Genomic DNA, 22,526 nt, shown 5'->3' with positions numbered 1-22,526 from the left:
AAACGAGTCGCTTTTCACTGGTTTCCACCACACAGCTGAAAATATTAATGACTGAAGTGCATGACAAAACAACTGGTAGCCAGGGGAATGGGAATGCCGTACAATTCATCATTCATAGGGGATTCCCTAGCCCCTTAAGCATTGCTGTCTCTTTACGGCAAATGGACTGCAGCTGGTCAAAAGGCAGTTAAATGCCAAATACAAGCAGATTGTTTTGGATAATGACAATTTAAAAAAAAAAAAATAATAATTCAAAATCTACCTCCTTGAAGAATTCCATTCAGAATCACTTCAGCAGGCCAGGAGCGATGCGAGAGGCACTTCAGCGCCTTGCATGCGACGCTGGGGTGTCTCCTGTATTTCCTTGTGCACTAAATCATCTTTACACTTCCCAGGGCTGGGCTCATAAAGCCAGTGACACAATATTACTTAAGATTATAAAAATTCCTTAAAACTCAAGGCTCCATTCCTGCCCTCTCCCAGGGGGAAGATAACATCCAGAGTCCAGCTAGAGAAGATTTAATACCCCAGTTTATGCTGCCCCCCCCCCCCCACCACTTTTGCCTGGCTCCTTCCATAAAGTCTCAAAATACACGTTTTATATATATAATTTAAAGAATGTTTATTTCCTTTCTTTCACGAGTACCTTGCATCATTACTTGGCTGCTCTGAGGATAATTCCGCAATGGTATATAATGTTGTAATTAACACTCCTTGCCAAACTCTGCAGGTTACTCTGGGGGTCGTTATCTGATTATTAAGGTGTTTATTAACCCACTGTGGTGTTTTTATTTACTTATTTTGCGGTGCTGTTTTGTGTGTGGATTCTGTCAGGGTCAGGGATGTGAGCCCATGTCCCCTGTTTACACTCCGCCATGTTGCTGGGGGCTCCCAGCCCGCAGAATCCAACTATCCGGAGCAGCTGTGAGGTACCACAGGGTCAATCTGTGCTCCGTGCCGTTTGTCAGGTTGACGGCCTTCGTCCTGAAGTCCTTCTCTCAGTCACGCGGGTTCATCTTCATCGATCCGGAGGAGCTGCAGGCTGCCAAGGCCTGGCTGATCAGACACCAACGAGAGGGGGGCTCCTTCCCGGCTATGGGCAGGATCCTCAACAAAGACCTCCAGGTGCTCCTGGGCGCCGTTAATCAGAGGACAGATGCATGATGGGGAGGAGAACTAATAGTGGAACAGCTTGTACGAATAGCCCATCCGCCTGATGATTTAATCTTTTTTATAGTCTGGTTGTACTGCAGCAAACAGAGAATTCAGATTAAAGAAAGGCAGAGGTTCAGTTTTAACATGGGACCATATCAGCCCGAACCCCCGTCCCCCAAAACACACTTGCGTTTTGGACCAAGAACACAGTTGTGTGCCTGGTCCCCCCCCCCAACTCCCTCAAACCTAATGTGCATTACTGCATCGTATTCGGTATTGGGCATTTCTGGTCCGGAGAGTACAAATCCAGACCAAGAATTTGTTTGTACCAACCAGCTGAGTACTCTGTGACCGACTTTTTATGCTCAACTGGTTGGTCGAAACAAAATCTTGGTCTGGATTTGTAGCTTCTAGAATTGAAACTGTGACTGTTTGGCATGTTATGCTCACCTGTTTTCAGAATGAAACCTACCCGCAGTCGCCTTCCCTCTTTTAACTTTCTCTCTCGTTCTCTCGTTCTCTGCGCTCCTTGCGCTTCTGAAATCCGGGTGTTAGTTTCCGTTTCATTTTGAATTCAGAATCAGCGAAAGCCGCTGCATATGTTATCAACGCGACATATCTGCACGCAGGAGGATCAAGCCGCTTTTGCTTTTGAGGTGGCAGAGAGGGTTGAACTTATCATCCAAGTTATTGTTTGTTTCTGTAATAGTATGTCCCTACCATCCATACCCAATTCTATGCCCTTGCAGATTATACTGTACAGCAGTGTGTCCCAATCCGGTCCTTGGGGACCCTCAGCCGGTCCATGTTTTTGCTCCCTCCCAGCTCCCTGGCAGGGAGCAGAATCATGGACTGTCTGTAGGTGCCTGAGGACCGGATGGGGAAACCTGCTACAGAGAGATAAAGAGCAGGCTCTTTGCTGTTAGCCATAGAAATGCAGCTGGACCAGTGACGCATGAGAGTGACCAGCATGTGCATCTTCTTGAAGGGTGGGATTCATGGGAAAATTTCCTTGACTGCATACGTGGTGACTGCCCTCCTGGAGACGGGGATATCTACTGAGGTAAGAGATTCACCTCTCAGGCTCCCCCCACAGAAAACCCTCTGATATTCCCTCGAGGCAGGGTGCAAAACCTGGCCTGGATTTTCGCCCTTAGCTCTTATCAGGCTCCGGGCATCCAGGTCAGTGCTGTATGCCTTGAGAACTGGGTTGAGGTAATCTTCAGGTGTGACGAGTTCGCTCATGGCCATATTAAAGATTGACGAGCCCCAATTTTCAGCTTGCATTCCCCGATCCACAGAGGACATGCTCTGGATTCACTTCTGGAGTATTCCATTATGCTAAGTTGTAGGAAATTCAGTCATCCTCACCAGCCGTATCCTAAGATTTATACAGAAGGTACTACGGTTCTGTCCAAGCCTGCAAACTCACACCTTGTTTACATTCCCATTCCATCAGTTTTATGGGGGGTTTGTTCCTCTCTTCGATCCTCTGGTATGTTCATCATTTTTAAAAAATAACAAATCTGACAGGATGGATCTTATCATTGTTATAGCTGTAACTTTAGTTGCAACATATGGTCCTGACAGGCAGGAGTGCCAATTTAACATGCCTCGAGCGAGGTAAATAGCTTGGAAGATAATCTGAGTCGCTTGACCAAAGTTCAGAATAAAAGAAAAGACAGGTGAATTATTCCTGAGTTATGGGGAATTAGGAAGGTTTTAGCAGCTATATTGTTTTCTGTTTTTAAATGTGGGACTGCTAGTAACATTTAAACATTCTGTAGGCTGTTTGGTTATGAAAATCTGAGCTCCAAGCTGCACCTTGTGTTGATTCTCCGTTAAGATTGTTCCACTTGAAAATATCTCGAAGTCTTCCAACAAAAGAACACAAATCACACTAGATTGCTAACCAGAAGGTAAATATCCATCCATCCGTCGGGGGAAAAAAATATGGCTGACAGCTTTACTGGCTGTTGGAAAGTTTATTTAGGATCATGATATTTGATAATAGAAAGTTTGGAAATTGAGCATGGTGGCTAATTTTTTTATCTCGTGGGATTAATTAGGATGGGCAAGATCAGCGTAGTAAATGGCATCTTAAAGCAGTCAGTGACCAAACTTACTACTTGTATGGAGATATGAAGAAGTGGATGGGGAAGCACGATCGAATTGTCATAATTGGCTCTGACCCTCAGTGCTGCAGGGCTTCTCAGTTTTTCATTGCAATTGAAAACCAGAATCTCATTTACAGGCATCTAACCTTTGACCTCTGCCTCTTAATCAGCCTCGTTCACAAACGCGCGCACACACATACAGGCACATACTTGTGTCATTGTGGGGACTCTCCATTCCTTTATAAGGAGAAAACTCCAATCCCAACATGAAAACCCTAACTCATTTTTAGTTTTTTGATTGCATTCACAGATCTTTGTGGGCACCCGCGAAATGGTCCCTACAATGTCAAAATAACAGGTTTTTATTACATTGTTTATTATATTGGACATTTGGTCCACCCCCCCACACACACAAACATTGGTTATTATACAGGCTGCATGTGCAATTTCACTGACCCTTTTCTGCTTAATGGGCTCATTGGTGCTCTGCTTGGGGATTGTTGATTAATGGCCTCTTAAGGTGATGTGCGTTGTGTGTCGCATGCATGATTAGCTCTGGATATTGCCTCGTTCCCTGCGGGGACGTGCCCTTCCTGTTGGAATTATCCTTCTATGTCCCTTCTCTGCTCTCTGCCAGGAGGAGAAGATGGCACTTTCCAAGGCCAAGGCTTTCCTGGAGGCTAACGCTTACTCGGCCGATGACCCGTACACCGCGGCTGTGTCGGCCTACGCCTTGGCACTTCTGCGCAGCCCCTATGCCCCCCTTGCCCTGCGGCGGCTCAACCACATGGCAATCACACAGGGTATGCACCGCGTGTGTGTGTGTGCGTGTGTGTGTGTGTGCGTGTGTGTGTGTGTGTGTGTGTGTGTCCGGTCTCCTTGGAGGCCCGCCGTCGCCCTCTGCCCCATTTGGATGTGTGAGTTTATTCCTGCAGTGTCGTCTACACGTGGTCTCTGCACCTCATGTTTGATCTTCCGTCTCTCCTTACCCTGCACCCCCCGCCACCCACCCAGATGGTTTCACCCACTGGAGCCTGACCGGCAGCACGGTGACAGATGAGGACACCTTCATGGGCTTCAGTGACGGCCTGTTTCAGTCAGGTGCCGCCCGGAGCCGCTCTCTGCTCCCTGGCTTTATTTAATCGCATTTGATTTCTGCTTACGCATGTATTTCCAGCCAGTTAAGAAAACCTTAACTTGAAAGTGTGCTTTAATTTTTATAGTAAAATCACGCGCATTTGCAGTGTGAATGGAATAAGTAAGGCAGCACACTTCTTTAAAGATGCAGGAACCGACGCTTTACTCGCCATGTTCTCCGTATTTAACCGACCAAAGTCCTGTGTTGATTCCACGCGGCTTTAAGTGCTGCTGAAGGCAGGCCGCGTCACGCCGTCAGTGACCGGCGCTCTGGTGTCCGTTCTGACGCAGTCGTGTCAGCGGAGGTGGAAATGACCGCCTACGCCCTGCTCACCTACACGCTGCTGGGGGATGTGGCGTCCGCCCTGCCCGTGGTGAAGTGGCTCTCTCAGCAGAGGAATTCCCTTGGTGGTTTCTCCTCTACACAGGTGACCCCCCCCCCCTGCACTGCCTGCTATGTTTAGGTGGCTCAGATGGCGTTGTGTTACATGGTATTGCGGAAGACAATTTAAAATTGATTTTGAAGCAGGTTTCAGGAGAAATAAGTACAAAATACATAAATTACTTTGATTGATTTAGCGTCACACAAAGCGATGTTTGTTACAGACAAAACTTTCCAGCTTTCTTTTATATATCACACTTTAAAATATGTAAAAATGTACATTGTTAAGGGCTCTGATATACAGACTAGGGTGTCCATAGTGTGTGTGTTTGTGTGTGTGTGTGGAGGGGGTTTTACCAAATGTCCCCACAGTGTGATAAAAACCTGTTATGTTTTGATGTTGTGGGGCCTATATTTTCAATCCCGACAAGGGGAAACTCATTCTTATAAAAATGTGTGACTGTAATAAAAAAACTAAAATGCCAAAAGTCTTGTATTTTCTTTGGTTACTTATGGTTAAGGTTAGGGCTGGGTAGGGATTAAGGTCATCATTGCTGGGATTAGGGTTTTTCCCATAGAAATTAATGGATGGTCCCACAAAAATATGAATACAAATGTGTTTGTGTGTCTGTGTGTTTATGTCCATTTGTGTGTGTACCCTGTGATGGACTGGCATCTTATCCAGGGTGTCCTGACATTCTGGCAGAGAGCAGCACTGTCACCTCGCTCCCCCAGCACTGAGGGTCCATGTCTTGCTGCCAGTCTCTGTGTGGAGTTTGCATGTTCCTTGCTCCTCCTGTAGCCCAAAGAGATGCACTTATGATCATTTATGGCAGCCAATTACCTGTACTGTCTGTGAGTGTGTGTGCCCTCTGATGGCCTGGCGTCTTGCCCTGGGGTGTCCCCTCTGCTCTGCTTCCTGGGATAAGCTTCCCCACAGCCCTGTCCTGGATGATGGATGGATGAATGGATGGATGGATGGATGGATGGATGGATGGATGGGTGATACTTCTTTGTTGTTCACCTGCATTTTTGTTTCTCTCTGCTCCAGGACACATGCGTGGCCCTGCAGGCTTTGTCAGAATACGCCATCCTGTCATACATTGGCGGAGTCAACCTGACCATCTCCCTGGCCTCCACCAACCTGGACTTCCAGGAGACCTTCGAACTGCATAGAGACAATGAAAAGATCCTGCAAAGTGCCAAGGTATGATCCTGTAGAGGCCGAGGAGCCCTGCTGAATGCGGCCATGCCGTCCGGTGGGACCTGACCGGGGTTAGACAGCAGCTGGCTCCTTTAGCTTGTTAAGTCCACCATTCATAACAGCAATTTTATTTATCTGGGGGCTCAGCTGTTAAAAATCAGCGATAAATTCAGCGTAATTCCATGCAAAGTTTTGTTGTGATGCAAAATAATATTTCAATGTTGAGGATTTCTCTATACCCCGCGACCCAGTAGGATAAGCGGTTTGGAAAATGGATGGATGGATGGATGGATGGATGGATTTGCCTATATTCAACCCAAGAGGTTACATGAAAAGATGCGCAAATAATCTCATTGATTCTCGGCTCGTCGAACCTCCAAGACATTTTCTTTGCCAGTGTGAGTGTAAAATTGCTGGAATTGCCTTTAAACTGAAAGCAAGGATCTGCCAAAGATGTCAAAACAAGAGAAGTAATTGTACAACAAAATAGGAAATATTTGTCACGTGTTAACCTCTCAATGTGTGTTGACTTGTTAGTTTTCTTTCTCGATGTCCAGCTACTTCTTTGCTGTACCACTGAGCTTTATGGAAGTATGCTTAACACTGAGGGGTGGCTCGTGTGAATCAGAAAACCCTGAAGCTGCCAGAACAGTAGATTTAATTTGGCCTCCTTTAGCGCCTCCTGTAGGTCAGGCAGAGCGAATTCACCGGCAAGAGCTTCCCCTGCGCCTCCTCTGCCTCTCAGTTCGGCGAGTTCGTTCAAGCGTAATGCGGTTGTGCTGGGATTTGGCCATGGTATGAATATCTATGTACAGACCTGCAGCAGAAATGAGCTCCCCCACCCTAAATACCCCCCTCCCTGCAGATTCCCAGCATCCCCACGGGGCTCTTCGTCAGTGCCAAGGGAGAGGGCTGCTGCCTGTTGCAGGTAACGACGCCGTCGGCCAGTGAGCACGGGGGGGGGGAATCGAGTATTGCTGCTGCCTTTGACTAGTAATTGTAAATTACAGTGATCTGGAAAAACTTAAGCAACTGTTGAATGCGATTCACTTATTTACAATTGGGGCAACCCCCCCCCCCCCAAAGACAGGACGCCACCTCATTTCCCCTGTACCTTTCCCCTGTCACCAAAAACAAAAGATTCTTTCAAACCAGGGTACAAAAACCACTGCGGGCTGAATGAGCCCCCAACCCCCGACCCAGAATTAAATGTCATTTGGATTTTCTGAACACTAGCTGTAAACCTTTACCCCTGTAAGCAAAGGAAACTATTATAATGAGCATTATGTGTTTCATGGCTTAAATTCCCTAGGCAAGTTTTCTAGATTCTTCCTGTTCGTTTGAAATTTTGTTGCTTGTGGATTCTTTTCATATAAAGTTGAGAAGCATTTCTGGTCTTGAGTGTGTCGTGTGCCGCTGTGAGCATCTGGAAAATGAATGATTAAGCACGTTGAGAAAACAAATGATTTAAACCTGAGAAGCAGAGTGGGTTTCGTAAAGAGGAGCTTTGAGCCCCCGACCCAACTACAGTGGGTCGGAATGGAGATATAGATAAAGTTTGGTGTTAAAGACATAGTAAAAGTGGGCAGGAGTGAGCCCTGGGATTTGCCTGGGCCAGCATCTTGCCTATCTGTCTGTCTGTCTGCCTGTCTGTTGATCTTTCTGCCTGTCCGTCTGCTTGTCTCTGTCTGTCGGTCTCCTTGTCTGTCAGCCTGTCTGTCTTTTTCAAAGTCTTACCCTGAGGCCGACTGCATCTAGACGCACACACCTGTGTGTATGTGTGGGTGTGTATGTATGCATGCTGGTGCATGTGTGTCTGTGTCTGTGTGTGTTTAGGGGAAAGGACAGCCCAGCTTTATATTAACTTTGCTTCGGTTCTCCTCTCCCCCAGATTGACGTGTCCTACAGTGTCCCCGACCCTGTGCTCAGACCTGCTTTCCAGCTGACGGTGGCCCTGAAGGAGCCGAGAACAGAGCGCCACCCGCCTGCGGCCTCTCGCTCCCGCACTCGCTCCCGTGTCGAGAACCTCTCCGAGCTGAGGCGCAGGCGCCGGGCGCCTGCCGACGACGAGGACCCCGGCGCCCATCAGGACCACCTCGACTACCGAGTCACGCTGGAAGTTTGTGCCAGGTGCGTATGTGGGCGGGGCTTATCTCAGACAGGCCAATCTGGCCGCTCTCTAATGGCCGCTAATGGGGCGACTTGAGCTTTGAGGTGAAACCGCTGAGCGGAAGGTTTGGAAGCCAGATGAGCGCGGCATGCGGTAATGACAGGCAGGGAGGGGAGGGGCGTGTTGACAGGGGGATGAAACGCTCAGCCGTAATGAACATAATTGGTCTTGTAACAGCTTATAATGCAGCCAAATTAAAAATCATGGGAGGGAGAGTGAGCAAGAGAGGTTATTTCTGTGTCTCACCATCGCAGCCTGTTCTCCCGCTGGCTAAAAATACTGAGGAACCCTGCAGAACCGCAGAAAAATGATACACAACACATTTTTTTTCACTGGTTAGTGTAAACAGAGGCAGCCTGTGACACCAGCGTGCTGTTGGGTCTGCAAATAACCGTAGCTGTGTAAAGAAGTACCTCAATCAACATGTACTACATGTGCCCTTTTCATAGGACTTTATCCATTTACCTTTTGTTAGAGGGTTCTGCTGCATGACGATTTGGGAATATGTTTTCTTCGCTCGGTTTGTTTGGATTTCAGAATGAGGCTGTCAGCCCTCGGGACGCACCGAGAAAACGTCCGTCTTTGTCTCCCCAGGTGGCTTCACTCCGGCTCGTCCAACATGGCCGTGTTAGAGGTGCCGCTTCTGTCTGGCTTCCGTGCCAACCTGGAGAGCTTAGAGAAGGTAATCAGCCACGCTGCCAGCGTACCGGTGCCCCCCAGTGGCGACGTACATTAGCGACACGCCGCAGTGAAATTCGAGGATGGGTTAGAAGTGGTGTTTCCCAGTGCCCTGTCGCCCTTTCTATTGGAGATGCAGTAGAGGGACCGGCGCCCCCTAGTGGTGATGCATGATAGCGACGTGCCACGATGACATTTGGGATGGGTTAGAAGTGGCGTTCCCCTGCACCCCACTGCCCTTTCTGGTGGGGCTGCAGTAGAGGGACCCGGTCGTCTCACGTCTGATCATGATCATACACCTTCAGCTAGCACACAGCAGGGCTCTAAGCGGGACTTCCCAGGGAGCGTGTTTGCGAAGGCGGTGTCGTCCCCCCCCCCCCCCCCCCCACCCCTCATCCCGGCCGCATCCCCCCCAGACAGACAGACACATCGCACAGTCATCTGGAGGCGATTTGCACGGAGGCGGCCTGTCGTGGAATGTCAACCTTCTGCTTTCCGGCTGGACGATTCTCTCTGCCCCAACCCACACACACACACACACGCACAGTTCCTCTTTTCGTACTTGTTTTTATCCTCACTACTGCATGTGACAGATGCTGGGGGCAATCTACACCAGTGCCCCTGGGGGGCGCGGGGTCCGGGGGTGTTTGGGAGTCGGAGGAGAAGAAGTCTGTCTCTGTACCTGAACTCCAGGGGGAGAAAATCTGTAATAGGCTGTTTGGATCTCTGGATATCTGTAATCCGTAATCGGCTTTGGAGCTGGGTGGGTAGTTAGACTGCTATGGATCTTCTGTGTGTGTGTGTGTGTGTGTGTGTGTGTGTGTGTGTGTGTGTGTGTGTGTGTGTGTGTGTGTGTGTGTGTGTGTGTGTGTGTGTGTGTGTGTGCGCGCGAGCGGGTATACCTATCCTTATGATTTCAGTGAAAAAACTAAAAATGCCTAAAAAAACCCTTGTATTTTAGTTGGTTACTTATGGTTATAGTTTAGGCAGGGTGGGGGTTAAGGTTGTCATAGTTAGCATTAGCATTTTTCTCATAGAAGTGAATGAGCGGGCCCCATAAGGATAGGTATACCCTGTGTGTGTGTGTGTGTGTGTGTGTGTGTGTGTGTGTGTGTAGTAGCAGTAAACATTATTCAAGGCCCCATTTATTGCTGTGTTTATAGAGAGCCACGGGAGCCAGGCCACTTGTTCCAGTGTCATTACTGGGGCAGGGATGCACAGAGTCTCTGTGGACCAGTAATACCCCAGGCAGGCAGTAATGGCAGCCAGGGCCGGGGAAGCCTAGCTGAGGTGGGGTGGCCCTCCCTTGCCCCTCCTGCTGCCGCTTGGGAGTGGAGCCACGTCCGCTGACAGGGGCAGGAGGTTAGCTTAGGTCACCTCGGCAGTTTCTTGTCAACTGCTAGCTGCTCATTACCAGCCGGAGTTATGGGCGCCGACAGCCCTGGCCCCGCCCCTTCATAAAGCCTCCTTCCTGTGAGGCGGGGGGGGGCACAGAACCCAGCTCCTGAGACTCTGGGCCACCGCCACACCGGTCCCGACCCGCGGCGTGAATGCTAACAAGCTCACCTTGCACCACACTCCGCCTGCTCCTTTTACTGCCCCTGGCTGCTCGCATTCCTTGTTTTACGAGATGCTGTGCCGCTTATTCCATGTCAGTTTTGTCATATCAATTTTGAATACCCCGCCTTCACCGATGGCACGGTAACCCCCCCCCTGGCCTGTCTCCTTTATTCCTATGTATGGATACCCTCGTGATACAAGCGCTGAAATGACACAGAGTTAGGGTGCATTACTTGGAGGTGAAAACCGGGGGGGGTCATTGTGGTGGGACATGAATGGCGGTAAAATTGGTTCTGGTGAAGTGGCGGAAGAACATGTCTGTTTAAATTAACTCCTTAAATGAACATTCACAGAAAAGCTCATAGGCAAGAATAAACCTGTTCGTTCTCTCTCCCTCAGACACATGCACACATGCTGGATTGCTGTGATACTTGTCATGCGCAGCAGCACATATTTTGGTCGTCACTCATTGCCGTGTCACTTCTCTCCCCTCCCGCGCTGCCCTCTCAGCTGTTGATGGACAAACGGGTCGGCCTGAAAAGGTACGAGGTGGACGGAAGGAAGGTTGTCTTCTACTTCGACGAGGTAAGCCCAGCAAAATGAAGGATGACTTCACTGCTGCAGCCTGGTGATGACGTTCCTTATTGCTCTCCTTCGGGTTGTGTTTTTGACACCCCTGCATGAGATCCAGCCCGGCCTTTCTGAAGGAGAATAACTGAGTGATGTCCAATGCAAAAGCTCAACCTTAAGACTGACTATGATGGTTAGAACTGTCAGTCGAAATATGCTGCTGGCATCAGAGTCATTCTGAGTGACACTAAACATTCTTCAAGAGCTCAGAATTGGGTATGGATGGTAGGGACATGTTCTGACCAATATTGTTGGAGTACTGTGTGTCTTTAGGGGGGCGAGGGGTTCGGGGCTGATTTGATCACTACCAATGTTGAAACTAGAGATGGCACAATATACTTTTTTCTGCTCCAATCCCGGCATGAGCAGGGCAGAATGAAAAATCATTTGATTGGTTGGTCCAGCCTCCCATAGTTGATTGGACTCTTCTACAATCTGATTGGTTATCTCTGTGAACCAATCATTTTTATATCTGCCCTCAGATCATTTTTGTGTAAATAAAACTCCCATGGGCTTATATAAATTGTGAGTATCTCTCAATACTGATAGCAATTTGATATTTTTTCCCCTTTACGAACTACCAAGCATTGAATGAGACATTTGTATCAATACATTTCAATTAACAATGCAGACTGTACCAGCGTTGAGTATGGGAATGGGAAAAATATGATGGTCGTGTTGCTCAAACGAAAGCTATGCCAGTACTCTGAAGGACAAGATCCAAAACCATCATCATTTACACCAATCTGCTTCTATTTAATTTCACCAAAATTAGCAGAAGTATTTCTTAAAATGCTAATTGTGCAATACAATAAAGAAACCAGTCATAAAAGTATCGCGGTTTACCCCAAACAACTATTTCAGGTCAAAAAGTAAAGATAAGTCTGCAATACAAAATATCGGCAATTAACTCAACTTTAGAAATTATACAAGTCGGTAGACATCTGGCCCCGCGACCCAGTAGGATAAGCGGTTTGGACAATGGCTGGATGGATGGATGGATGGATGGTAGACATCTGGTTTGTATAAATTTTACTGTGTTCAGACTTAAAAAAATCAGCATTAGCAGCATGCAGTGGGCTACGCTTGTGTGCCTGTAATCAGAAGGTTGTCAGTTCAAACCCAGCCTCAGCACATCTGCGGGTCCTTGAGCGAGGCCCTTAACCCCCAGCTCCCTGGGTGCCGCAACAGGAGGCTGCACCTTCACGGCCAGATTGCTCTCCAAAGAACAAGTTGGGGGAGGTGTAAAGACAATTTCCCCATGGGGATCAATAAAACAAATAAATTAGCCTTACATACTCTGCATTTTGGCTGTTTCGTTCCTTCAGCGTATCAGTAACTGCATTGCCACACAGCCGGCATGACAGCTCCGACTCACACGTGTTACTGAACAATGAGCCGTCATGTGACCCTCACTTCCGTTTACAGCACGTGGCGCTAAGGCTACAAGCATTTTTGCAGTTTTTCCGGCTTGAGCTTCTCTGATGGAAACTCCGCTTGGTTTCTCGCTCCCCCACGCGCCTCCCCTTATCTGATCTAGCGTTTTTTGCCAGTGTCGGCCTGAAACCAATAGTGGGCGCCGCATCGGTGCCGTATCTAGTTGAACTCAACCCTCCACCCTTGACAAGCTTCACCTTTTTGACCTTTTCCACAGATCCCCAGTCAGTGCATGACCTGTGTCGGGTTCCAGGCCATCAGGGAGTACATTGTGGGCAAGACGGCGCCCCTGGCTGTCAAGGTGTATGACTATTATGAACCAGGTTGGTCATCTCAGGTTTTAATAGGGAGGCCTCTGTTTCTGGCCAAGAAAACATCCTTTACTCATTCTATAACTCATGTGCGTGTAGCGTGGCTGAAGATGCTGTCTGCTTGGGTTGCTCCCCAGCGTTCGAGGCCACGCGATTCTACAACGTGAGCGAGAATAGCCCCTTGGCCCGCGAGCTGTGCGACGGCACCACCTGCAACGAGGTGGAAAGCTCTGCTAACCAGTGGATAGGTAAGCTAGCTGCCCGCCACGACGCCGGATCAGCCCCTGTTAGACTCCACTGTGACTCTGGCCTCAAGCCCTCGGCGTGCCTTGTGCTCACTCGCACACGAGGAGGTCGCCGGGGGAGCAAACGACAGGACGGGCCTGCGCAGGAATGCGTGCCGGCCCCCTGCCTGTGTTTGTGTACTTTGCTGATGTACACACACGTCCGCAGGGGGACTTGCGTTGCTACAACAAAACGGCGGCATTTGCTCCCATCGCCAGGGCCTTGTTGATGCAGTGTTTTCCTGGCCTGCCTGTGAGGCAGTGACCCCCAGGCAGCTGGCTGCTCAAGCGGGGGGCCTGGTGTTTGTGGAAGGGGGCCATGCCCAGGCCCTGGGGCACAGAGGGAGAGCCGTGGCCTCCTTTGCTCTGATGACCCCCCCGAGAGGTTCAGCCCCTCTCTCCACCCTCCTTCCCTCCATTTCGCGGAGGAGGTCTTTCTCTCCGCGTGCGGAGCTGACAGCTGCTCTCGCCACCTGCAGGGATGGAGGGAAATGCACGGCTGGCTACTCACAGGGCTTGCCGTTAGAAGCTGCAACTTGTGGGCTGTAATTATGTGGTGTGGGGGAAGGGCGACAGTCCATAGACACCCCAGCAGTGTATTCTCCCTGCTGGCCTGTTCAAACAGATCAGGCAAACCCAAGTGTAAACAAGGAAAGTTTCAGCTTTGCCCTAAGCCTTAATATATTCTTTCTTCACTTCCCTGAAAGGTTGTCAGCATGGGGGGGGGGGGGGTGGGGGGGGGGTGTAATGTTGGACCCTCCACTTAAGGGGAATGGGTTACTAGCTGTATAAAATGAAGTGCTGATTTTAGTGACTGTTTGCTAGCTTTCCAAATTAGTAAAGCCTGATGGTGTGATTGGTGGTGTTCAGATGGCTGAAGGTGAGATTGGTGGTGTTCAGATGGCTGAAGGTGAGATTGGTGGTGTTCAGATGGCTGATGGTGAGATTGGTGGTGTTCAGATGGCTGAAGGTGAGATTGGTGGTGTTCAGATGGCTGAAGGTGAGATTGGTGGTGTTCAGATGGCTGAAGGTGAGATTGGTGGTGTTCAGATGGCTGATGGTGAGATTGGTGGTGTTCAGATGGCTGAAGGTAAGCACCTCATCCGCTCCCCTTGTCCTGCCCAGGATTTGCACAGGGGAATCAGTGCAACAATGTCTTTGGCTGTCTGGAGGAGGAGCACTTCGAGCGCTGCACCTGCTACCGGGACTGCGGATATGATGGCGATCCAGTGTGCGGTTCCGACGGTCAGCTGTACCAGAACCAGTGCCAGATGGAGGCGGCCGCCTGCCGCAACGGGACCCGCATCGAGCAGATGCCCCTGGCGCAGTGCCCCCAGAGTATGTCTGCGCGGATACGATCGTCACTGAGCTGGTTATGACATTGCACCCAGAACTGGTCCTGTCACCTGGCAGATGATGTCACTGACCTCACAGACAATCCTCCCATGTGCAGCCATTGTTTTACTGGTGGAGTTTTAGCTTCCAGTCCTAACTGTGCAAGCCTGAGGTGGGAAAACCTTCATGTCCATGAGTAATCTTATTCCTTAAATACAAAACAAATTCACAAACACACACACACACGTATATCTATATTTATTTTTATTTATAGAACAAAACACCAGTGGAACATTTGCAAATAATTCCGCTTATTTTTGTTTTCACCCAGCAAATAATTTCCTATTACTCCAGTGACACATCGTGGTCACGAACTCTTCCAGACTATAAACAACGGTTACAGTTGCATGTGAGAAGATCATGTTTTCCACAACAATCAAATATGTTGTGCATTAGGATGACACTGTGAAACTGTTTGGAAACGAGCGCTCTTACGTTTGAGGAGCATCTACATTTGAGGACCACACGCGTTTGTTATGCAGACCGCATGTGTCGGATGCTTATGCAATAGCTGCGTGTTGGATCCCGACAGTCCTTCTGATTATTTAAAGGACTCTTCCGCCTTTTAGTCGCTGCTCCTGATCCTTGGGAAGAGGGAGCTTGCAATTCATTTTCCTCCCACATCTAAAGGCTGGCTGTCACATTATAGCGTTTAGCCGCTTGTTATTGGGGTTGAAACGCATTAGAAGAGCCCAAATGCGTGCTGGGTGTAGCTAGCCTGTACTTCCCAATTAGGGGAGTGCTGAATGTGCCCAGGCAAGCCCCCATGGGCAGGGTCATGTCCCGGCTTCCTGGAAAGCTGACTGTGGGGGGACTTCGGTGTGAAAACAGCTGTTCAGGTGTAGGAGGCGGCCAGCCCACTCACCCCCACCCCCCAAGCTCAGTACTGCAGTATTAGAGGGCAGCCCAAATGACAGAGTGCTTTGAAAAGCCTGACACATTCCTCTGAAGTGCAAGGGCCAAAAAAAGAACCTCTTTCCAGAACAGGGAATTGTGTATACAAATGTTTGGGTTTTGGGGGACACCTTTTCCAAGGGCTTGGGAAGTTACATCAATAACGGTCAGTGGGTCTCGCCTGTTTGTTTCTGCTTCTGTGTTTCTGTTGACTTTCTTCTACTGGTATAATGGCAGCCGCTCAGCAGAGTAAACAGGCCCCTGGAACTTGCCGTCTGCTCCCTTTACTCCGTCAAACATCTGCATGAAAACAGGCATCAAACCACTGACTTTCAGTGTTGGACATTTCAAGCGCAGAAGTTACAAATTCCAGACCAAGATTTTGTTTCTACGAACCAGTTGAGTACTCTGTGACTGTGACTCTTTATGCTGAACTGGTTGCTAGAAACAAATTTGTGTTCTGGATTTGTAACTTCTGGACCTGAAATGCTTAACACTGCTGTGTTAAGTAAACTGCAGAGTAATAATAGTAACAATAATAATAATAAGCTAAAAGCTGGCCAGACATGATTAGTTTTTGGTGCTCTGGTGATTGACAGGTAGCTTTAGCTGCGGAAGAGATTCATTTCTGGCTGAGACTCTGACCAGGTCACTGGCTTTACTGTTTAAGTGCCTAGTAGGTGTACAGAAGGATCTCGCACTCGGTCCTGGTTCCTGTGTGTAATGATAGCTCTTACTGTCTATTCTCTCCTGCATATTCACTGAATGCTCACACTCTCTGTGTTCTGTGTTCAATAGAGCCAGCTACTGAGGAGTGGCAGCCAGTGACAAGGCCGATGCAAGTGCAGGAACCTGAGGCCACACAGACAGGTACAGTACACCTCAGTGACCTCATAGGACACCTCACAGTGACTTCACAGTACACCTCAGTGACCTCGTAGGACACCTCACAGTGACCTCGTAGGACACCTCACAGTGACCTCGTAGGACACCTCACAGTGACCTCGTAGGACACCTCACAGTGACCTCGTAGGACACCTCACAGTGACCTCGTAGGACACCTCACAGTGACCTCACAGTACACTTCACAGTGACCTCACAGTACACCTTACAGTAACCTCATAAGGCATTTTCCCACAACAGGAACCTTTTTTAGTTCTGTCATGTTCCCGCTGCAGAAACTCAGCTCAATTATAATTCTTTGGAGGTAGTTCTTGAACCTTTTTTTTGTCCATACTTAGGAGTAGGTGCTTTTCACTGAACCAAGACCTACTGGGTGGGGCCTATAGTGATCATTTTTGCTGATTGGTTATAAATGCATAAATGAATACCTGTTTTATTTCTGCATTGGAAAATCCAGTCAATAATCATCATACTTCTACCTTATATCACAGTGCTGATGGTAACACTTGCCGGCAGTTGAGGAAATATTGTTTACATCGTTTTTTTATTCTGTGGAAAACAAAAGATTGATCTGCTGACCAGATTTCATAATGAAGTATAAAATGCTGTCGACCATAAAAATTATATAAATTATATATTATATATTATATATATATAATTATATATTATATAAAAATGTGATATTTTCAGACCACACACCCTAGAAAGGAAAGGAATCGATTGCCAATGGTTCATCCTCCATTGTTTTGGAGTGGCCGTGTAATTTCGTATGAATTACGTGTGATGTTTAGCCTGCAAGCCTTTTGCATCTCCCGTGCTTATTTAGCAAAAAGATCACAGTTCCTGTTTTGCAGTGGAAAAGCGACACACGATGGTCACTTTCCCACACTACAAAAGATGGCCCAGGAATTTGGACTGAGGAATTCGGTTCCCTAGGGTTCAGTGGGAAACACCTAACAGTGACGTCATAGTACACTTTACAGTGACCTCATATACACCTTACAGGTATCTCATAGCACACCTTTTCCACTGGCATGCAGGAACCAGGCCATATCCGACCCGTACCATGAAGCGCGTTTCCAGCTCTTTGATTTTCCACTCCACAACGGTTAGCTGGGTTTGAAGAGCAGCAGCGGCATAAAACTGAAAAGATGCTTGTTTACTGTGTACATCATGATTTACTATTTACTCATTTCTGTTGGCATGTTTGTGAGAATTGTTATGTTAGCATCAAATACTAGTGGAATTAGCATTAGCTTGCATAAATTTGCATTACGAATCAATTCTATTGAGCCATTCTACTTTTTCCAAGTTCTAAGGCATTGGGAATGTGTCAATACATTGCGCTTTATGTTACTACTAATAATAAATAACTATGTTTCTTCCTTGTCGCCACGTGTTTTGACCAATCAGATGATGGAGTCATAGCCAGCTCTTTTAAGTCATGCTTTCAGCACTACTAGTAAGCAGGACCACGTCGGCACAGGTACAGCTTGGGTACTAATCTGCAATGAGAAACCGTCTCTTCGCGGTATGGCTCTGGTACCGCTTGGTTCTTGATGGGAGTGGAAAAGAGCCAGTAGCACACTTTACAGTGACCTCATCGTATTACCTTACAGTGATGTCAGAGTACACCTTAGTGACCTCATAATGCAGCTTACAATAAGTGACCTCATGCCATCCCTGACACTACATTGTCCCATCAGTGTCACCGTAGATCATCTCAGCTGCTGGGGAGCTGACACACCCAGCTAGTGGGACCAGTTGCATTGCTCATGTATGAAACCCAAAAAGAACATGGATTTGTCTGGATGCGCACAGGAAACTGGAAAAATATTAGTTACATATTAACAGCTTTGTCGGCCATTTGCACTGAAATGGAAGGCTGGACGTCACGTCAATCTGTGTGAGAATATTTATAGCTCTTAGACATGTTGTCGCGAGTGTCAGTGTCCCCCCTCCCCATAGTTTCCTTCAATGAAACACAGCATGCGAACCAAATGGTGGGCGAAGTTGAAACAGCCCCTCCCGTCCAGGCCTGCTGATTGTGAAGTTCTCCCCAGGCTTGATTACATGGGCTGCCACACAGGGCTGTTTGGACTTGCCCCCATCGGCTTGGGACAGTGAAGAGCAGAGCCCCTGATACAGTGAGGGCTGGGGTCCAGCCGTGTAATCACTACAGTGTGCTTGTGCATATCACAAGAGCCCCATTTAAAGACTCGCGCTCTCATCTTGGCTCTGAATCATCCGGCAGGACATTTGACTGAACATCTAGAACGTTTGACTCCAGATTTTTAATTGCCATTCAGAGTTGTTGTGAGATTCCGGAATTTTTACCATACAGTAGTAAAATAGTTCTGCCACAGGGCATGTAGGATTTGAAAAGTTCATTTTGAGGTGCTGGTATTCCAAAGGATAGAAACCTGTTTATTCTGGAAAGAGAGACACACATGATCTGTGTATGTGTGTGGGGGTGGTCCAAGTATACATTACATTGTGGGTACCAAATGCCCCCACAGTGTGATTAAAAACCTGTTATTTTGATGTTGCGGGGACACATTTTTTGGTCCCCAAAAGTTTTGTAAAAATCTGTGACTACAATCAAAAAACTAAAAATGCCAAAAGTCTCGTATTTTGTTTGGTTACTTATGGTTAAGGTTAGGGCTGGGTCGGGGTTAAGGGTGTCATTGTTGGGATTAGACTTTTCCATAGAAATGAATGGAGAGTCCCCACAAAGATATAATTACAAACCTGTGTGTGTGCAGGGGGGTGGGGGTTCTGCAGCCACGCAGAAGCATCTTTCATGTGGCCCTGCCTGTGTCAACTTGTTCCCATCCTGCAGTTCGCAGGGGGCGAGAATGTGCACTGCAGGGGAGCCGTTAGATTCAAAAGCCGTTACAGCTGTCGGCATGAGGGGCGCAGGGCAGCGCGCTGCCAAGTCCGTAACGAAGCAGATATACAATCGCCGTGAAATACCACATCTCGGGGAATTCTTCCACTGACAACTGTGCTGCTATTGTTTACACGCGCACTAAACCAAGGTTGCTGTTATGCTGGAGGTTAGAGACGAGTAAGTGACTAACCCCCAGTGATAGATTTCAGGGTCTGTAGGCATCTGTGCTGGGCCTGGCTCTGCTTTCCTGGGCTATTGTGACCCCTACAGGCGAGACTGGTAAAATTATCCCAACAATATGTTATAGGTGTTAGATGGACTGCAATAATAACAATCAATAATCAGTGTTGGAGAAGTTGCTAATCCATTATAGAGATGGAAAGTTCTGGTCCAGAAAGTACAAATCCAGACCAAGGTTTTGTTTCAACCAACCAGTTGAGTATAAAGAGTCACAGTTGCAGAGGACTCATCTGGATTTGTACTTTCTGAACCTTCCACCTTTCTCTGTACTGGATTACTTTTGTGAGTAACTTCCCCGACACTGGGAATAATAATACGTCATTTGATGTACTGTGATTTATTTTAGCATATATTTGTCAGTGTATTTTTCACTGTCATGTGACTTTCCAGGAAAAGAGGAGCATGAGTCACTAGCGGAAGCGTCAGACTACTTCTATGAATACGGCGCGGAGAGCGAGCCCTTCCCTGCAGAGGAGGACGATGGCAGCCGGACGGAAAGACCCCACGACAGCCTGTTGCACCCCGTGGACACCAAGGACACCCCTGAGCGATGGTGCGACCCTGCATCCTCACCGGCTGCCACAGGGGTGGCTAGATTCTCATTTAAGTGAACAAGGCTCTGGGGTCCGGAGGTGGAAAGTTCAGATCCAGAAAACACAAATCCTGACCAAGATTTTGTTTCAACCAACCAGCTGAGTACTATGTGACTGTGACTCTTTATACTCAACTGGTTGGTTGAAGGGGGCAGTACGGTGGTGCAGTGGTTAGCACTGTCGCCTCACACCTCTGGGACCCGGGTTCGAGTCTTCGCCTGGGTCACATGTGTGCGGAGTTTGCATGTTCTCCCCATGTCATCGTGGGGTTTCCTCCGGGTACTCCGGTTTCCCCCCCACAGTCCAAAAACATGCTGAGGCTAATTGGAGTTGCTAAATTGCCCGTAGGTGTGCATGCGTGAGTGAATGGTGTGTGAGTGTGCCCTGCGATGGGCTGGCCCCCCATCCTGGGTTGCTCCCTGCCTCGTGCCCATTGCTTCCGGGATAGGATTCAAGATAAGTGGTTTGGAAAATGGATGGATGGATGGATGGATGGATGGATGGATGGATGGATGGGTGGTTGAAGCAAAACCTTGGTCTGGATTTGTGTTTTCTGGACCTGAACTTTCCACCACTGCTGAGGTTGCAGCTGAAACAAACGCCAGCAAGGCCCTACGCCCCTCAAAGTTTGGAGTTTGACTCCAGCGCCCCCCAAAGACACTGAAAGTAGCTGTAGTTTTATCTGGTGTTTATTCACATTTTGTTTGTCATTATGCTGATAACGCATCAGATGGAACAGTTTCGTCGCATGCGGAGTTTCTGTCTCCTTAACTGGCGTTCCGTTTGTTAAGAGGCCTAAATTCTTGCATGTCTGTCGTAGGAGTAGCGCATCTGTCTCTGGCAGGGCGTGATGGTGTCAGACAGCCGCTCGCGAGTCGCACCCCTCACGCTGTGTCCCGTCCTGCTCTCTTTTCACAGAAGTGCCCCCCCCCTCCCGGCCACAGCGCAAGACATTCCTCAGCTGTACAGTGCTTGTAAATAAACCACGGTGAAGGGAGAGCGAAGAGGAACAGGGTGGGGGGGGGGGGGGTGAGAGGCACGGGGAGAGCAGAGCAAATCCACGACTCTGGCTGTCTTTTACACCCAATCTTACCCTCACCAGCAAGCGTCCCTTTATTCTGTGTCTGTATGTTGTTTCATATAATCTCTAGAGTAAACGAACAAGTATTTATGTTTGTAATTATACTTGAGTTAAAACAAATGTCTGTTTTTTTTCCCTTGTGGTATTTATTTTTAGCCCGGCATCTTTATTTGATTTTTTGTTTGGTTTATGTCCCTATTTTCACTTTTTCCAGCCCAACATCGCTGACCATATGTAACCACAACATATTAGATACTTCAGATAATATTTTTTGTATATTTTTCTGTTTAAAAAGCCTCGCACAGCTAATCTGTTCAAATACTTTTATTTAATGATGGTCTTGCTCAAAATCATAACGCCAGACATGGACTTTATTGTACATTGTATAAGCTATTTTGTTATATTACCTAGTGTCTTAAACAATTAAATGAAAGCAAATGAAGTCTTTAATTACTGTAAATTAAGAATTTTTTTAAAGATTGTAACCTTCCCCACCCCAACCCCAACTGCGACTATAGTGCTTCTTAAAAATAAGAACATAAAATTGTGTATATGACCCATGTCTGCGGCCTGGTTTATATAGAACCTTCATGAACGTGAATGTTAACTTTCACAGCCATGTGCGGGTGAAAGTTAGGCTGTACAGTAGCTGTCCGATGCGCCATGCGCTGGTGCTGATTCACGCTTTCAATTATGCGTGATTAGTAACCTGACACTCCGACCCCTGCTAGCATAACCGCATGCTGCGGGTCAGCTCCTCCGTTTGCCCTCGTTAATAACGCAGAGTTGGATTTCCTAGCCGGCCTCCTGCGGAGCCCGTTAATCATTAATGCTTGTGTGTCGGTCAGAAAGGTAGGTCGTGTCTTCAGGTACTGATGCTTCTGACAGCACTCGGCCGGTCTCTCGATAATTCTCCTTGGAATTGTTAACGTTCTAACAAGAAATTCTTACTCGTTTAGACCCAGCGCTCTGGAATCCCATCTGCCCACCTTGCAGGACTGAGTTACCGGCGAGTTCTATGAGCAGCATTACCCAGTTATACAGCCTAAGAATGTTCCAGATTCGTCTCCAGTTGGGTCTTCTCATTATTTTACAAAACGGAGAGAGGAATATGGATCAGGAGCCTGGATTGTAGTACGGTCTGATGTGTATGGAAGAGGGGTGATTATCCCCTGAGACGCCGGATGGGATGATCGAACAGGAAAAGGTGGGGGGGGGGGAGGGGGGGTCTCCGAATTGAAGGACTGCTTCAGTGCAGATTATGTTACGTGAGACTGAACACGAGTGATGACACGGTTGCTATGCCTGATAGTCACCTGAAAAGTAGCTATTTAATGGGAAGCCTCCAGTGGACCAGAACAGCAAAGTGCTCTTAGAAGTGATTGTATCATGTTGGGGCTTATAAAACTTTAATATGAACTCGGTTGCATTTGTTAAGAATGTACCTAGTTCTCATTACTTT

At 47.9% G+C, this 22,526-nt stretch overlaps 1 protein-coding gene across 3 annotated transcripts in view; it reads left to right on the top strand.

Moving 5' to 3' along the window:
* cpamd8 (C3 and PZP like alpha-2-macroglobulin domain containing 8) overlaps nucleotides 1-21,626 on the top strand; it is a 49,670-nt gene extending 28,044 nt beyond the window's left edge. For 2 of the 3 annotated variants that reach the window (XM_048977146.1, XM_048977145.1), the window contains 16 exons: nucleotides 969-1,125; nucleotides 2,144-2,218; nucleotides 3,910-4,075; nucleotides 4,287-4,373; nucleotides 4,701-4,837; nucleotides 5,843-5,998; nucleotides 6,861-6,923; nucleotides 7,887-8,125; nucleotides 8,760-8,847; nucleotides 10,914-10,988; nucleotides 12,688-12,793; nucleotides 12,919-13,029; nucleotides 14,191-14,403; nucleotides 16,153-16,224; nucleotides 19,781-19,943; nucleotides 20,902-21,626. In XM_048977146.1, coding sequence (XP_048833103.1) covers nucleotides 969-1,125; nucleotides 2,144-2,218; nucleotides 3,910-4,075; nucleotides 4,287-4,373; nucleotides 4,701-4,837; nucleotides 5,843-5,998; nucleotides 6,861-6,923; nucleotides 7,887-8,125; nucleotides 8,760-8,847; nucleotides 10,914-10,988; nucleotides 12,688-12,793; nucleotides 12,919-13,029; nucleotides 14,191-14,403; nucleotides 16,153-16,224; nucleotides 19,781-19,943; nucleotide 20,902 — 1,909 coding nt within the window. In that variant the 3' untranslated portion in view covers nucleotides 20,903-21,626. Of the gene's footprint in view, nucleotides 1-968; nucleotides 1,126-2,143; nucleotides 2,219-3,909; nucleotides 4,076-4,286; nucleotides 4,374-4,700; nucleotides 4,838-5,842; nucleotides 5,999-6,860; nucleotides 6,924-7,886; nucleotides 8,126-8,759; nucleotides 8,848-10,913; nucleotides 10,989-12,687; nucleotides 12,794-12,918; nucleotides 13,030-14,190; nucleotides 14,404-16,152; nucleotides 16,225-17,297; nucleotides 19,755-19,780; nucleotides 19,944-20,901 lie in introns of those variants that run through there. The other variant, XM_048977147.1, reaches the window with a different exon arrangement.
* The last annotated feature ends 900 nt before the right edge of the window (nucleotides 21,627-22,526 follow it).

Source organism: Brienomyrus brachyistius, chromosome 15 (genome assembly GCF_023856365.1).
Source record: "Brienomyrus brachyistius isolate T26 chromosome 15, BBRACH_0.4, whole genome shotgun sequence".
NCBI lineage: Eukaryota > Metazoa > Chordata > Actinopteri > Osteoglossiformes > Mormyridae > Brienomyrus > Brienomyrus brachyistius.
This window is presented reverse-complemented; position numbering and strand designations above follow the sequence as displayed.